Here is an 18,449-nt window from a genome sequence, read left to right as displayed (position 1 = left end):
TGATGCTTTCTCTTGAGTTTTTGGTTTGGTTTATTGTTTCCTTTATTTCAAGGATTTCTTTTTTTTTTTCCAGAGTCTCGAACTCTTTCTTGAAGTAACTTTTGCTACCTGTATTTGCTCCCTTATCTATTTATTGGTGTCATCAATGGTTGCCTATATTTGCTCCCTTATCTCTTTGTTGGAGTGATGAATTTTTGCCTGTATTTGCTCATTTAGGTTGTTTAATGCACAGATCATTTTAATTATGAACATTCTGAAGTCCCTCTCTGACATTTGATCAACTGTGCTATCCATGGGTTCTGTTATTGCAGTATCTTGGTTTGTTTGGGGCACTTTCCTCCCTTGTTTTTTCATGTTTTCTATGTGATTTCCTTACTTGTAGTGTGGATCTGAGGTATTACAGTTTCTACCCTATAATCTTGTAGTATCTGTGTAGATTATCTGTATCTCACCTTGGTGTTGGGCTTCCAGATCTGCCAGTGTCCCAGGATGGATGCTACTGCAACTCTAGGTGGTAGCGGCAATAGCAGGAGGTAACTTGAGAGAGCAGTGGAGGTGCCCAAGATGGATGCAACGTCTTTCAGAGATGGGGCTGAAAGGTGGGCCTTTTACTGGCTTTGGGATGCCGGCTCTAAGATGCAGCTGTTTCTAGGCCCTGTCTGTTGTCCCAAGGTAGAGGCTACTGCATGGGGAAGGCTGTGGGGATGACTGCATTGTCTCAAGATTAAAGTGGATTAGACCTGAGCTCCCAGTGCTGGTGGGGGTGGGGGTGAAGTGAACCCAAGCTTACCCTGGACCCTGGCTCTCGCGCAGGTCAGCAAGGCGGATCTCTTTTTTGCATTTAATTAATTAAATTAATTAATTTAATTGTAATTAATTAATTTAATTAATTTTAGTAGCTGGGCATGGTGGCACATGCCTGTAATCCCAGCCACTCAGGAGGCTGAGACAGAAGGATCAAGAGATCACAGCCAGCCTTAGCAATGGTGAGGTGCTCAGCAACTCAGTGATACCCTGTCTCTAAACAAAATACAAAATAGGGCTGGGGATGTGGCTCAATGGTTGAGTGTCCCCGAGTTTAATCCCAGATACAAAAAAAAAAAAAAATTAGTTCAGTCATTTTTCTATTTCATCTGTTCCAAGGATCATGACTGACTCTCGTCAGTTGTCAGTAGCCTCTTAACATCAGTGATTCTGATCTAGTTGGGAGTAGTATCCCAAGCATCAGTCAGAGAAGCTGATTTGACACATGTCCTCAACCCATTGGGCAAATTCTGTGGTTTTGTTTTTGTTTTGTTTTTAGCCCTTGCACAGCAGCCAGCCATTGTCAGAGCTCAGTGACAGTGTCTTAGCAGTGGGCCTTGCATGCTGTGGAACACAGAGCAGGTCATCTTACTGTGAGAAGCACACTGAAAGGCGGTCCGGTCTGATGAGTGACCTGCACTCACCAGACAGACAAGCTTTAAAAGAGGTGCTAACAGGATTTACACAAGAGTTGAAGGAAATACTCATGCATGGGAGACAGAAGCCAAGTATTAGAGATTTATATGCACCAAGGTATTTGGACTTTATCCTGCAGATGTTTCTTGTAGTGGGGGTGTGTAGGGGAAAAGGGATGGCACACTCAAAAGAAGCGACTGCAGCAAGTTTTTGTTTTTTATAACTACGGCAGTAGTATAGACAGATTGTGGAAAGAATTGGGCCTGGAGGAAGGGGGCCATTTAGAGTATTGTGGTAATTCTGGGGAGAAATAATGGGCAGCCTGATGTGGGCAGTGACAGTGTCAATGGGGAGAATGGCAAGATGGAAAAGCTGTTAGGGGCTAGGATTGCTAAGACTTAGAGATTGATTGGTATTGAGAGATGAGTAAGAAAAGGAGTCAAGCATGGTACCAGATCCGTCACTTCAGGGACTGATGGTGCTCAATGCCATTTGCAGAGTCAGCAGCAAGCATGGAGGGAGCTGTAGAGTTCTCAGATCTGTGGAGCAGCAAGAAGAGATGTCCCATTAGACTAGAGATAGGAGGGGACAAGGTGAGGGCAGGGCTAAGAGCTAAGCATTTCTCTTTTCATAAACTTTCAATTTTAAAGTAGTTTTAGATTTACAGAACAGTTGTAAAGATGGTAGAGTTCCGTAAACTGATCATTTTTTTTAGGTTCTGCTTCTACCTCTTCCTTATACAGATGCCATATTGGTAATCTTGTTTGCACAAATGTTCTCCTATACATAAGAGTATAAAAATCAGAGCGGTATAAGGCATACAGTGGAAACTTACTCCCACCCCTGCCCCATCCACACTGTTTCTTCTCATTCCCTACAGACACCTTTTAGTTACTTGTGTATCAGTCCTTCCTGTTTCTCTATGCAAATGCAAGCAAATAAGAATATACATTCTGTTTCCTCCTTTTCTTATACAAAAGGAGTTTTGAGACTGGTTTTTAAGAGCTACACTGTCTAAGAAGGTCACTACAAACCATATGTAACCAGCTACTGAGCAATTGATATGTGCTCACTTCGGGGACTGAAGATACAACTAAAAAATTGAATTTTAAATTTTATTTCATTTTAATTTAGACTTAAAGTGGAAGCAATGTAGAAACTTCATTTCAAACCTGACTTTATTGATTTTACTGTTTTGTTAGGGTTCGGACTACATTTCACTTTAACCCTCAGTAATACAGTGTTATGCTCTAAAATATACACCTCAATTTTAAAGATTTAAGTTTCTTTTTTGTAGTCTCACTAATGTTTTAATATAAGGTAAAATAAACATTTTTAATAGATTAGGTAAAATAAAATATTAAAATTCAGCCAATTTCCTTTTGTTTCTTAAAGTGATTCTATAAAATTTTACGTATGTGGAGAGCACTGATACAGAGCTTTCATTATTTTTATAATTGTATAGTATTCCATTGTACATAGTACCATAATTAATTTAACAATTCCACCTAGATGTGCACTGAGTTGTTTTCAGTTTTTTTTTTTTATAAGTTAAGAAATGCTTAACCTTGTCCATTTATCATTTCACATGTGTGCAGGTTGATCTGTAAAATGAATCAATGCCCAGCACTGGGGTTGCTAGGACAGAGGTTAGTGTTTTTGTAATTTTGATATTACTAAAAATTGTCCTGTATCTATTTGTAATGATCCTCTAGTAATGTGTGTGAGTTTCCCCATATACTACCATTTGAAACTATAGTTATTTATATTTGGTTAATATAAAAATAAATTTCTTACTAATTCTGAGAGCATTTAAGAAGAAATTGCAGATGCCTTGCCTAGCTTCTTTTTCTGTTTTTAGAAAAAGTAAAGAATACCTACTATTGGTGCTAAAAGTCTTATTAAAATTTGCCTTTTAGAATTGACTTTTTTTAAAAAAATGAAAATGAAGAATTAGCCCAAACTGTTTTCCTGGAAGTATATTTCTATTCAAGGTCCAACTTTCATCATACTTAGATTTAGAAAGAGGGATTTGGGGAAGACTCAAATGGATAAGGAACATTTTCTTTTATTTTCCAAGAGTTAAAAATTTCTTGAATTATTCCAGTAGCCCTCCCTGGCTGTAGTGGACTCATATTTCAGCAGAAAAAGGCAGTTTGCTTGCAATTTTTTTTTGCATAACTGCCCATTAAATGGCCTCTGGATTAATTTTACTATATGCTAAAATACATTCTCACGTAGGCTGCTTCACCAAGGACTGACCACATAATTAGAGTTTCAGAGTTGTCATAATCATTAGATAGTCTGTTCTACTTAGTTTATTAAAAAGCTGCAGAAAAAAAGCTCATCTTTTCACCTTTTTTTTTTCTTAAGCAGCAAAGAAGTGTTTATTGTGAGCTAGCTCGGTCCTCTGCGCGCACATAGCAACTGGTGACACTAAGAGGCCCTGAACCCAAGGTTTGTAGTAGTTTTATACACTCTTTGGGGAAGGCAGGGACTTCACATACATCATAGCATCTCTTAACAAATCATCACACACTGTGGGAAAAACATAAAACAACTCTAAAACATGATTAGCACATTCACTGGCGGGTACAAGTTGGTAAGGGTGATTGGTTAGTATAAGAGGGGGATTCGTTTGAACTGATTGGTTTAGGCCATGAGGGGAGTATATGCTGAACTATATGGTTTCCCAACATGTTATCAACCACCATAAACTACTGGGGGATTCATCTGGCGTCCCAGGTATTTTCCCTGTCTCATGCTGATTGGTGGTTGCTAGGGGGTTGCTATGGGTCCTTACCTAGCCTGACTGAGTCAGAGACACCTGGCTCCACAGATCTCTCCTGTTATTTGTAGATAAACAGCTCAGCAGGGTGGGTATGTGCCTAGGAGTGCTCTGTGGGTATTTCCAAGGACAAGGGTCACACCCCCTTCCTTGGACAGGCTTTGCTCTGAGGTAGAGGCTGGTTTCTCATTCCCCCCTTTGTCTGGAAACTTGGGAACCAATCATAGTTCCCTAAGTTGGGGGCCTATTTGGGCAGGCTCTACATCTTAATAAACAGTAACCCTCAGGGAACAGTCTTCAGCTTCCCAGACTCACTCAAAATTGGCCTCCTAGATCCAATCTGACTCAATTTACCTATCTACACTGTCTATTTCTGACTTCATTCCCCCCTCTAATTTTAAGAACTCCTTATTGCTGTAAGGAGAAGGGGCGATGGCTCGTTCTGGCTACTTCAGAGCTGAGAGGGGGCATTGAATGTGAGGGGGCTCGATGACCTGGGGGACAATGTGGGGGATGTGAATTTCCTTTTAGAAGTCAGTTCCATTTGAAGTCTGGTTGGGGAAAAACAGGTTGTCATCTGAGGATGGGTGCTTCATACAACTTTAGAATACCAGCTTGATATAATTGCTCTTTAAAAGCTTCTACCTTACAGACTTGTATACTGGTCAGGTTTTCATCACCTCTCGATTGGGGTGTCTGGGTAGGCTTATAAGGGGGATCCTGGACGAGTCTCCAATGTTATGCTCAAATTCCGGACCCCCAAAAGACCACCAGAGACCAAGATTGATGTAAGCAGGAAAGAGGTGTTTATTGCGAGCTAGCTCGGTCCTCCGTGCACACATAGCAACTAGTGACGCTGAGAGGCATCTTTTCACCTTAAGGAGCAGACCAACTGCCCTCTCTGCCTTTTTTGTTATGCCTCCCCTCACCTCACAGATGGAAATGAAGAACTGAACATTCAGTATCCAGAAACAAGCAACTTCAAATTTTCCATTCATAATAATCTGAAAATAAGATTCTTGTGAAGAGAAATGTCACTATGTTGTGAGGGATGTGCCAAATAAGTTCATAAATTAGTATAATGAAACACATGTTTCTTGTGAATAGAAAAAACCACATTTTGGCAAATCCTAGCGGCACATAAATGCATTTTATTGCAAATGTGATTATGGACATTTACTGGTGGGGGATTTTCTTAATTCTCAGTATGCAAAGATTAAGAAAGAGAAAAAAAATGTTGACTGCTGATGTTGATCATGAAGAAGAGCAGCTGGACACAGGGCCTTGTGTTGAGGTCACCTCAGTGATGGGTGCTATTGGGTCATTTCTACTCTGTGGAAGTTAAAAAACAAAAAGATATACAACTTGTGTGTGTTGTGTGTGTGTGTGTGTGAGAGAGTGTGAGAGAGAGAGAGATCTTTAAAATTCTTTTTCTGTTCTAATTAGTTATACATGACCATAGAATGCACTTTTGATACATCATATATAAATGAAGTATAATTTTTCATTCTTTTGATTGTACATGAGGTAGAATTCCACCAGTCATATAATTATATATGTACATAGCATAATAATGTCTGATTCATCCTAGTATCCTTCCTCTGCCCATACTCTCTCCCCTCCTTTCATTCCCCTCTACCTAATCTAAAGTAAGTATTCTTCCCTAGTCCCCCTGACCCCTATTGTGAATTAGCATCCACGTATCAGAGAAAACATTTGGCCTTTGGTTTTTTGGGATTGACTTATTTCATCTAATATGATAATCTCCAGTTCCATCCATTTACTGACAAATGCCATAACTTCATTCTTTAAATCTGAGTGACATTCATATATATATCTTTTAAAAATTTATTTATCTATTTAAGTGCATCTCAGTTGGTTCTATAGTTTAGCTATTGTGAGTTGAGCTGCTATAAACATTGATGTGTCTGTATCACTGTAATATGCTGATTTTAAGTCCTTTGGGTATAAACCAAGGAATGGGATAGGTGGGTCCAATGGTGGTTCCTTTCCAAGTTTTCTGAGGAATCTCCAGGTGGATCAAAGACGACGTGGGGGATGTGAATTTCCTTTTAGAAGTCAGTTCCATTTGAAGTCTGGTTGGGGAAAATCAGGTTGTCATCTGAGGATGGGTGCTTCATACAACTTGGGCACTAGACCAGAGACCCTGCATCTAATAGAAGAAAAAGTAGGCCCAAATCTTCACCATGTTGGCTTAGGATCTAAAGCACAAGAAGTGAAATCAAGAATCAATAAATGGGATAGATTCAAACTAAAAAACTTCTTCTCAGCAAAGGAAGCAATCAGTAATGTGAAGAGAGAGCCTACAGAATGGTAGAAAATCTTTACCACCTGCACCTCAGATAGAGCACTAATCTCCAGGATATACAAAGAACTCAAAAAACTTGACACCAAAGAAACAAATGACCCAATCAATAAATGGACTAAGGAACTGAACAGACACTTCACAGAAGAAAATATACAATCAATCAACAAATATATGAAAAAATGTTCAACATCTCTAGCAATTAGGCAAATCAAAACTACTCTAAGATTTCATCTCACTCCAGTCAGAATGGCAATTATCAAGAATACAAGCACCAGTAAATGTTGATGATGATGTGAGGGAAAAGGTACACTCATACATTGCTGGTGGAACTGCAAATTGGTACACAACTTTTTAATAGGAAACAGCTATACCATAATTGTTCCTCATGTCCCTTTTTGCTTCTGTTGCTAATTTTGCCTAATTACTTTGTTGCAGGAAGGCTTTTCACTCGTTGATAGCAAGAACTGGTTGAAGATCGTAAGACGCATGGATTGTCTGTTGTTTGGCACAACGATAAAGGCAAGATAAAGTGGGCTGTGTAGCTAACTATTTTTAAGCTAATGATCAGCCTTTTCTCATCTCCAGTGTGTGAATGGTGGGGTATACGGGGCTTCTCTCTGTAGAAAATGGGTGCTGGGAAGAACACACATGTTGAAGAAGGGTTTGCATTGTGAGCCAAACATGAAACTAGGGCTTATAAAGGCAGAAGCCTCGGTAGCAGGAGGATATCTCTGAAGTGAAAGACTTTGGTGGATTTGTCACCATGTGTCAAGTGGAGCTGTGCAACGTTTCTCAGTCCCCCAAGCACAAACCAGGAGACTTTGGTGGATTTGTCACCATGTGTCAAGTGGAGCTGTGCAACGTTTCTCAGTCCCCCAAGCACAAACCGGGAAGAGATGGCATACAGCACGGGTTGGCTTGCTCCTTAGATATTTTAAAAGGTGTATATAGTTGAATGCTTCACTGAATATGTCTTTTTAGTTTTTCCCTGTTTAATATTTAAAAATATAATTCCCCTTTATTTGCCTTCTAGCTGTATTAAACATAAAGAACGAACCTCATCAAAGAAACATGCAAATGAATCACCTGGATTATTTTCTTTCATAACTATAAAAGATTATTTTCTTTTATAACTATAAAAACCAATCTGTTAACATTCACTGAGTAAATAATATTGAAATTTATGTGAAAGATACTAATTTTTAACAAATGTGTAGACCTTGAGAATTGAAAGAGGAAGAAGTCTTCAGGTGCATCTAATGGAAGGGTCTTACCCTGGGGTGCACAGACCTCCAGATGGTCCCCATAGAGTTCAAGGTATCCATGAACTTGCAGGGATTTTCACTGACCTCTAATTGAAATTTATCATTTCCTTCTATTTTTTAATTTAGTTTACAGAGCATAGTAGTGTTAGACCTTCCCATCAATGGCTATCACAGGTAATTTCATATCACATTATAGTTGTTTGAGATATCTCAGATGTCATTTATACTCATCAAACCTCAAAATTAAGATGGTTATTAGTTCTACTTTTAAATCCTTTTATTGAATATGTTAATAAAGAAGCATATCCTATCAGTTCACAAATTAGTGTTTTAATATTGTGATAAACTAATTTACTATAATTGGTTGTTTTTCTTTGCCTTTTATCTGATTAAAAGCATTGTTCTGAGAAAGATTCACTGTCTCACCAGACTACCAAAGGGTTCTGGGGCACACATTCCAAAACGTTCAAGAACCCCTTTCTAAATTTTACATATGAGGAAACTGAATTAGATGTAAGCCAATAGCCAAGGTTAAGACTAGCTCTCAGGGAACCAGCTGCCCATTGATCTTCGACTTTCAGCTTAGGACTGGATGAATGTTTCGGTGTTTTAAAAGTCACCCATATTCTTTGTTTGATATTTGATTTTTAATATTTTCTAATTACATATTATTATTTAAAAAATTTTTTTGTACTAGGAATTGAACCCAGAGCCACATCCCCAGTGCTTTTTTATATTTTATTTTGTGACGGGGTTTTGTTAAATTGCTGAAGCTGGCTTTGAACTTACAATCCTCTTGCCTCAGTATCCCAAGCTGCTGGGATTTCAGGTGTATGACTCTGTGTCCAGATTATTAAAAAATTTTAGTAAAGTATAAAGTGCAAAGTAAAAACCAACTGTAATGTGACTCCTCAAAAGTAACCATTATTAACATTTTAGAATTTTGACTAGGCATACATTAGGACTATGTTCAGATGAATGTAACAGAAAACTCAGCCATAATGACCCCCCCACACACACACATAGTTCTTTTTTTCACTTAATAAGAAATCAAAGCCAGATATGGTGGCACATGCCTGTAATACCAGCTACTCAGGAAGCTGAGGCTGCAGGATCCTATGGTTGAGGTCAGCCTTAGCAACTTAGTGAGGTCCTGTTTTCAAAATGAAAAATTAAAGAGGCATGAGATGTAACTCACAGGTAGAGCACCTCTGGGTTCAATTCCTAGTACTATAAATAAATAAATAAATAAATTTAAAATAGGCCATTTCCAGCATTGGTTTAGCAGCTCAGCAGTGTCAAGCTCAATGTCTCTCTCTCGGCCTGTTCCTCACAGTTGTAAAATGTCAGTGGCAGCTCTATTATATTTCCATTTGAGAAAGGTCAGCATCTCCTATAAGGTTCTCTCCCTCCAGCAACCCCTAGATGTCTGCTATGTGTCTGTCATAGACTGCAAAGACTAGTGTTTAGTTTTTCCAGTCTCTCCTTTGGATTGACTTGTGGCAATTAACAGTGTCTGCCATATACATAATTCATATAAGATTGTAATATTCTGCTATTGTGTCATATAGCATTAAATCAGGGGCATTATATCAAATTATTATGTAGTCTTTAAAAACATTCATAATAGCTGTGTAGCATATTACTCTTTGAATACACCATGATTTAACTAATCTCCAATTGTTCACTATTAAAAATGTTCTGATTTTCATTAAATTTAGAGGGTTCTTGAAATAGAAATCCTAGAAGTATGAACATTTAGTTTGTAAATTTGCCCTCCAGATAGGTTGTCCCTGTTTCTACTGCACTAGCTGTGTATAGAATATTCACTTATCCAGATCCTCTCCAAGACAGTGATATAATTTAAATTTACCAACTAGATTCTAATTTGAAGTAGAAATGAGCATATTCCTTTAATTTGCATTTCTTTGATTCCTAATGAGAGTGAACATTGTTAGAATCTGTACTTCTGAGAATCATCTACTTTTTTTGCTTTAATTCTTAAAGTATTTAGATACTATGTATATAGAGTAATCTGCATAGCTGTATGTTTTAATATAGTTGAGTATATATCACATTTAGATATTTTAAAATATTTAAGGCTGGAATGGGGAACAACTAGAGACTCTGGAGCCTGAGGCAGGAGGATTGAACGTTCAAGACCAGCCTCAACAACTTAGCAAAGCCCAAAGCAATTTAGTGAGACCCTGTATCAAAGTAGAGAATAAAAAGGGCTAGAGGTGTGGCTCACTGGTAAAACACCCAGGGTTCAATCCCTAGTATAAAAAAAAATTAAGGTTGGTAACCTTTGGCTTATGTTCCTTATCTCAAAAAGATATATATCTTTTGAGATAAAGAACATAAGTAAACATACATAAGTTGTTGAAGCTGACCTTAAGAATTTTTTGATGATTTTGTCTGTCCTAGGCTTTGAGGTTATATATATAAGATATATATCCTGGATATTGAGCCCAGGGGTGCTCTACCACTGAGCTACATCCCCAGCCCTTTTTATTTTTGAGACGGGGTCTTGCTAAGTTGTTGAAGCTGACCTTAAACTTGGGATTCTCCTGCCTCAGCCTCTCAAGTCTCTGGGATTTTAGGTGTGTGCTATCGCACCCGGCTTCAGGAAGTAGTATTAAACATTAAGTACAACTCTAGCTGTTGATTGTATATTCTTTACTATGTAAGGGAGATGTTCTTTCAATAATAGTTTATTTGCTAATACTTTTTCAATATTACATATTAAATTTTAGCAAATGCTTTTTGAGTCTATCAAGATGATATTGTTTTTCCTACCTTTGATCTATTGACTTGATGTCATATAATAATATTAAACCATCAGCTGCAGGGGGAGAGGGGCGGCGCTGGGGTTGTGGCTCAGCAGTAGACCACTTGCCTAGCACGTGCAAGGCCCTGGGTTTGGTCCTCAGCACCACATAAAAATGAATAAATAAAACAAAGGTATTGTAAAAACAAAACAAAACAAAAACATTATCAGATGCTTCTTTTCCCCTTACCTGTCAAGGAGTATTTTTGGTGCTTTTTGCCTTGGATAACTTTTAGTTACTAAGTATTATGTAGCACACACTATTGTTAAAATGGACGGATGTTGGAAGCAAAATTTCATTCTTTTAACAGAAGTTTAATAAAACTTAAATTCTGTAGGTAATACACATTATATTTCTTTTCTCTCTGGATTAGCATTCATAGATTTGAATAAATTATGTCTTTTAAGGGAGGTTGAAATCACAGATTGAGTAAATTATGGCTGCTTTTTTTTTTTTTTTTTTTAGCAATTCTGAGCAAATAGATCCTGGCTTATCAGCTAATGGTAGACATATAATTCTTTATCTGAAGGGCACTTTGGGCTCAAAGGAGTGAACCTAAGCTACTGTTCTCTTTTACTTCTCTCCCCTAGTGGCCATTGAAGAATTTTTTGATGATTTTGTCTGTCCTAGGCTTTGAGGATATGTTTCAAAGTAAAGAAAATACTCAAGTTCATCCTCTGGTCTTATTAAGTCCATTTTATATTACTTTAGTTAACTAACAGTTCTGAGGGTCTAAGACCACATCTGGTGATGGTCCTCTTGCTGTCAGAATCCTGAAATGGCACAGGGCATTACATAGCAAGACCCAGGGAGCACACACTGTCTAGCCTCTCTTCCTCTTCTTGTAAAGAATTCAATCCTAGGGCTCTGCCCTCATGAATTTATCTAATCCTAATCACTTCCCAAAACACACCTTTAAAGAGCAGTCAGATTGAATGTCCACCCTCTCAATGCCTTGTGGTGGGGACTAAATTTCAACACATGATCTCTTGGGGGACTCATTCAAACCATATCCAAGCCATAGCACTGGTTAAGTCCTTTATTGGTACTTTGCCATGTATTTTCTGTAGTTTAGGAAGTCACCATTAGTGATGAAGAAAATTTCTATTTGGGTATCCTGGTGGTGCTGGAGACGTTACAGATCTAGGTGATGAATCTGAAACCAGTAGAAAAGCCCCTGAGTTTGAGACCTCTGATATCTCCCTTGCTGTTCTGTGATGTAGTGCTACCTGGGTGCTACCTGTATCCCAGGTGCCTGATGCCTGTCAGCCATCTGCTACAGAGGCTGTAGATAAAGCATGCCTGCAGCAGCACATAGGGGCTTGCTCCTTCCTTAAATTGAAGTCTTGGTTTTCTTGTACATGTAGTTAAGTGTAAAAGAGATTGGCATTTGTCCTTAACTTTTGTTTCCTCAAGGCTGGGGTTGTGGCTCAGCAGTAGAGCGGTCGCCTAGCATGTGTGAGGCCCTGGGTTCGATCCTCAGCACCACATAAAAAATAAATAAATAAAAATATTGTGTCCAACTACAACTAACTAAATATTAAAAAAGAAGTCTGTGCAAAATGGCATTTTCTATAAGTTCTTATAACTTGAAATTAAGTATTTGGTAGTAGGGTGAATACAACTTATCATGTAAACCACAACTTAAAATACAGTAATTATGAGCTGACCTCCTTAGATAATCGAAACTGGAAATTTGGGGCACTTCATGACTGTGGGTATAATTCATTTCGAAGCAAATTGTTCTTTCTGTCTTTTAAGTATTAGTATTACAAAAAACATCTCTTCAAGCCAAGCAGTCCTTTGGTTATCCATTGTGATACCCCATGACATTAAGGATGTATGATGAAGATATAACTTGTTTTCAGATTTTTTTTCTGATGTACATTGGCTTTAATCTTGGGTCCACATGCATTGACAGGCGTATTTCTGGCTTCAGATAAGCTGAAATTCTGAGAATTTTATAGAAGCAAACATGGAACAAGACCATCAGATATATAACCTCCTACCTTTTTGGAAGTACACTCCAAAGCAACCTTAACTATCCAAACTGATACTTCCTGCCTGGAATCTTGCTCCCTCCCTCCCTCCCTTGCTTCCTTTCTTTCTCTTTTTTTTTTTTTTTTTTGGTGGTGGTAGTAGAGGGTGTTGGGCCTCATGCTTGCTAGGAGGGCTCTACCACTGAGCTACACCCCAGCCCTACCAAACTGATTCTTAGTGCATTCACATGTAGTTGCCTCTAGACTTACATAATTGGTCTCAGATTTTTTATTCTGTTTATAATTAGTATCTGTCTGCATGTGCATACAAGCTTTTCAGCTGGCTATGAAGTACAAGTTTTGATGTGTTGTTACTCAAAAGGTTAATTAGACAATTATAAAATCCTAATAGATATTAATAATAAAAGCAAACAGATATTACTACAAGCTGAAAGTATAATTCTCTTATCAGTTCTTTTCCCTTCCTCAGGGAAAGTTAGCTTTTAATTACTCTTCATAATTTGGGGATTATTCATCCAAGAGAAAACTGGCTAAGGGTATTGAACAGGCAATACACAAAAGAAAAAAATACGAATGACCAGTAAGTGTAAGAAAAATGTTCAGCCTCATTGGGCATGGTGGCTCACGCCTATAATCCCAGTTATTTGGGAGGCTAAGGCAGAAAGATGGAAAGTTCAAGGCCAGCTTCAGCAACTCAGTCAAAATAAAAAACAAAAAAGTGGTAGAGTGTCCCTGGGTTTAATCCCCAAAACCAGAGAGGGAGGGAGGAGAGGGAGGGGGAGGGGAGGGGGGGGGAAGAGGATAATTCAACCTCACTTGTAATCAAAGAAACAAAATTTTTATCATCCATGTTGGTTAAAGTTAAAAGGAATAAGAATCTCCAGTGTTGGAGGGTTCAGGGAAATGGGTATATACTTTTAGTGGGAATAAATTGATCCTCTCTTGCTACAGGGCAGTGTGGCATTATGTACCAAACTATGAAATACACATATTCTGTGACCCAGCAAGTCTGCTTTTAGGCATTTATATACAAAGATGTATGTATAAGTGTGCTTAACTCAAAGCTTTTGGTTTATAATAGGAAAAAAGGGTGGAAATAACCTAAATGTTTGTCAGTAGGGGGCCAGTTAAATAAAGAAATACTCTTCAGCCTTTCAAAGTAATGAGGTACACTTCTATTTTTACATACTTATTGTTAAATAAAAAATTAGGTTACAGAACAGCAGTGTGGCTTAAAATATACGTACACAATATATATAACCTATATATTATGTATTATATATTTTCACATATTTATGTACAATTTTGTTATTATATTTATATAAAACATGTGCATGCATATGAGAATATTTCTTTTTTCATAGTTTTTTCAGTATCAAAGGGGGTAATGATAATAGATTACTTTTACATGCAAGGAAAAAAATTCAAACTTTCCAAAAGAAGCCAACATTATCAATAAAAAGGGGTAGGGACATCTATTCTTCTGTGACACCTTACCATTTCTGAGTCATGCCAAGTGCCCCAGAACCTAAACACATGGCTTTGCTTAATGGATTTTTAAATTATTTGTGAAGTCCTGGGAATTGAATCTAGGATCTCTTCATGTTAGGCAATTCTACACCACTAAGCTACACCCCTAGCCCCTTGATGAATGTACTGAAATAGTATAAATTGTGAATAGGAAAATCAGGGACTATTTGCTGATAGAAACTTTCAGGATTTCAGTGGCTTAATTAGAAATGTTTTCGTAGTAGCAATGTGGTTTATATATTCACTAAGTGAAAAGGACTGTCACTATGTTGATATTGGCACCTGCATTTCTTTACAGAAGAAACTTAACAAATACAGTCCTGTTTGGGGTAGCTTTTATCCAAGTTGACTCATCTACACTAGGCAGAATATTAGACTAGAAAGAGGATACTACTATTAAACTAATGATTCTGTGTTATGTTACAGTTTGGGTCTGTTTTTTAAACTTACAATCAAATAACTTTGTAGTTGGCAGATTTTACTAAAATTTTAATGGCATCTGTTCACACAGGGACTAGGGTCTTTAATTTGTTGTATGAGTTACATCCCTTGGCAAATTAGCAAAGGGACATAACTATTTGCTAATTTGCCAAGGGTTGTAACTCATACCAAATTAAAGACCCCAGTCCCTGTGTGACTTGTGTGGTGGTCTGGCCTCCTAAGGAATAAAGGCACTAGAGATTATTTATGACATTTGCTGTCAGCATTTGCCTGTACCCTCTTCTCCAGTACTAGTTAAATTCACTGCCTTGTTTAATGTGGCATCTACCAGGTTTGTGCTTTCATTTTTTCAGTTCAGAAATTTTTTTGTTGAGCCAGATTATACAGCATTATCCTGATTCTCCATTTAAGGAATTTGAAGCTCTAAATTTTGTATTCCAAAGCAAGACAAAGCATTGATCTTCCACTGCAGCCACTATAGTGACCTTTCTTGTCTTTATGTACAGACTTCTCCATTTTTGCTGGTATTAGTTCCCTAAGGGAAATGAATTTCAGTATGAGAAGTAACTTCCAGAGGGAGAAGGAAACAAATTTTTGATTTCTCTGTACCTCCACTAACAAGCAAGGATTAATGCTTCCACATGTGCTGCTCTGCCCTTTCCAGGCAAAGGGAACCCACTCACTAGAAGACCCTACAATAAATCAAACTCAAGGTGGGGTGCAGTGGTGTACGCCTGAAATCCTAGCATCTTGGGAGAATGAGGCAGGAGGATTATGAGTTCAAAGCCAGCCTCAGCAACTTAGCAAGGCCCTGAGCAACTCAGGAGACCCTGTCTCTAAATAAAATATAAAAAAGGACTGGGGATGTGGCTCAGTGATTCAGCACCCCTGGGTTCAATCCCTGATACCTAGAAAAAAAAAAAAAAAACATGATCAAGTGATACGACAAGGGTCTCTCAGGATAACTTTTGATTTGTCAAACAGAATAAGAGCCGCATGTTTCGCATACAGTTTGGTGGGGAGTCCAAGGAACAAGCGCTGGAACACTGCTGCAACTGTGTGCAAAACCTGTCCCAGTATGTAACTGTTCAGATGCCCGAGGGAATCATTCAAGAGCTCCGGCCAAGACCTGGCCCTTGGGCAGGTGGAAGCCAAGGGAAGGACTGTGCAAAGAGGTCCCCAGTGCAGCATGGGGTAAGTATGCTGGGCGTTGGCCATGCAGGAAACCTGGCAGTGTAATGTGTGGATGGGCCCCCGAATCTCAACAGAATTGTCAGACCTTTTGGGTTTGTAGTTCAAAGATACTTAATGTTGAGTGACTTTAAAATTGGAAGGCCAGTAACCACTGTAGGTGATTATAATCCTAGAAATGAGACAGGGAGTCTCAGCTGCATTCTGGGTGTCACTACAGAACAGTGCTTCCCAATGTGTGGTCCATGGACCCCTCCCTCTTGAGGCCCTTTCACCTAGCTCACAGGTTGTTATTTACATAATAATAAGACATTGTTTGCCATTTTCACTGTCCACATGGATGGGACAAACACATCCTGAGTACAGCTACTGTCAGTACAAACCAAGCAGTGGCACCATGCTATGCCAGCAGTCAGATTCTTCACTAGTTACTCCAGTAAAAACAACCATGTTTTTTTTTCAGGAAAGCACCTGAGTGGCACTTGCATTGTGAGCTGCACTGACTGTTCTTTTGTGGTGCATTTATCACTGCACCAGGGTACCCCTGACACAAGGGTCATTCAGATTTGGGTGTTTGATGGAGGCCTTCTCAAAATGAATGAAGTGAGCCTCTCACTACAGGATAGCAACTGGTAGTATTTATTGACAATGATAAAATGGAAGCTTTCAAGTAGAAGTTAAAATCTTGGAAAGCTTGTGTCGAAACCATATGAGCTTCGCACTTTCCTAATCCAGGTGACTTTTCTGAGGGTGCTTAATGAACATTTTTTTTTAATAAATAGATGACATCATGAAATGTGTCAACCTTTGGAAGTTTTGTGTAGTTCATTGAACTAATATTTTCCAAATGACCTGTGCATTTGCTACAAAATTATATGTGGATAAAACAGCTGTTCAAAATGCTAGATAGACCAGTGGATTTTAGTGTAACAGTAGTTCATTACTGTGGTTTCAGATTTTATGTTGCATAAAACATTTAAACAACCACCACTTAGGATTGGGTATCATATCAAGAATACCTGCAATTATATGAAAAAGCTGTTTTAAAATACTCACTCAGTCTTCCATCTTCATGTGTGTGTAAGGTCAGATTTTGTTTGAGTACTTGAGCTAAAATGACATGTAACAGCAGATTGCATGCAAAGGCAGATAGAAGAATCCAGCTACTTTTTATTGAGCTAGATGGTAAAGAAATTTATAGAAATCTTTACATTTTGTTTTTAGAAAAGTGTTATTTTTATAAAAATGTTTTTAATGTTAATATCCAATGAGTTTTAAGTGAGTAAAGTTTTAATTTATAACTCAAGTGAGGTGAAGCCCTCAGTATCATGAGAGTGCAAAAGGATCTAGAGATAGAAAGTTTGAAAGTGTGTATCTCAGCATTTCTTGGGCACAGCCCCAAATGTTAAAATGAGCGTCTACCTCTGCTCTGGAGATGGATTTCCAGTTCCAAGTTGGGCTTTTGTTTTCTACTTTGAGAAGTGATTTTCCACAGTCTGGTTTTCCGATCCCTTCATCTCCTTAGTTCCCCTTCACCAAGCAATTCATTTTTGCTGTTTGTTCACAAAATTTCTTTTCATTCACCTTTTGATGTGAATATAAATGTACATTGCCTGTATTGTCACTCATAATTTCTCTTAGGTGAACATTAATTTACATTGTAAAGTTTTTTTCATTAAGCATGGGCTGATTTCCCTCTGAATGTGTTTGGTTTGCCAGATTCTGGTGTTTTAGAATTCTTTCCCTTCATTTGATCTTCTCTGTGAAAATGCTGGAGCTTGTCTCACAGACACTGGATCCAATTACATACAATGTGCCTCATCAGCTCCTGCTATATTCTTTAAGAGTGCTCTCCATACAAATGGGATGGGATGGTTTACTGTGAAGTCCTTTATTGCTTATGAGTCCTTGCCCTCAAACTGATTTTTTTTTTCCAGTTTTCATTGGCCATCAGATTCAGATTATGTATAATTTACCCAATGCCTGGAGTGCAGCAGCAGGAACCCAGTAGGATCCACGGTTTGGGAACTAAATTTGGAATGCCTTATAAAAGTAATGAAGACACATCAGGCTACTTAATTATCTAAATATTTTAAAATACAAGATAAATTGCAGTTGTACCCCATGGCAATGCATGTAGGCTGAGTTGTGAGCTAGTGCAGATGAATTCTCCAGCTCTCTAATTTTAAATGCTGGTCCTAATGTCTACACAGAAATACCCTGAAAGTGGTTAGAAAGCTTTCATGTATTTTCTTGGGTCTATATTCAGGGACTCTTCTGATAATGTAACTTGCTGTTCTGACTAGATGAGAGAGCATGATATTGTACAAAGACCACAGGCTTTGGAATCCAAACAGATTGAAGCTAGAATCCTGGCCCTAGTTCTTGGTAGCTCTGTGATCTCTGCAAGCCACCAAGCCTCAACTGTAGAATGGCCTCAACTGTAGAATGGCGAAAGTAAAATTTTGCATAGAAAAGAATGAGTACTGAGCCTGCTAAACCTAACCTAAATCACATTACATTATTGCTATTATTTCCAGTATTGTTACCTTTTCAGATCTGCCTTTCCTTGCAAATGAACCAATTAGCATCCAGGTCAAGTAGGGAGAAGGTTCTGGGTACCCAACTGCTGGT

General features: G+C 38.2%; 2 protein-coding genes across 5 annotated transcripts in view; one reads left to right on the top strand and one right to left on the bottom strand.

The window, feature by feature from the left end:
• Rec114 (REC114 meiotic recombination protein) overlaps positions 1-18,449 on the top strand; it is a 176,344-nt gene that overhangs the window by 151,874 nt on the left and 6,021 nt on the right. For both annotated transcript variants that reach the window (XM_005316773.5, XM_078049317.1), the window contains 2 exons: positions 6,993-7,076; positions 15,609-15,818. In XM_005316773.5, coding sequence (XP_005316830.1) covers positions 6,993-7,076; positions 15,609-15,818 — 294 coding nt within the window. The remainder of the gene's footprint in view (positions 1-6,992; positions 7,077-15,608; positions 15,819-18,449) is intronic.
• Positions 5,012-18,449, bottom strand: part of Nptn (neuroplastin) — an 86,600-nt gene continuing 73,162 nt past the window's right edge. For all 3 annotated transcript variants that reach the window (XR_013438705.1, XR_013438706.1, XM_005316772.5), the window contains one exon: positions 5,012-6,450. The gene's annotated coding sequence lies outside the window, so the exon portion shown is untranslated. The remainder of the gene's footprint in view (positions 6,451-18,449) is intronic.

Source organism: Ictidomys tridecemlineatus, chromosome 5 (genome assembly GCF_052094955.1).
Source record: "Ictidomys tridecemlineatus isolate mIctTri1 chromosome 5, mIctTri1.hap1, whole genome shotgun sequence".
Taxonomy (NCBI): Eukaryota; Metazoa; Chordata; class Mammalia; order Rodentia; family Sciuridae; genus Ictidomys; species Ictidomys tridecemlineatus.
Note: the sequence above shows the minus strand (reverse complement) of the source record. Positions and strands in the feature narration are given on the sequence as shown.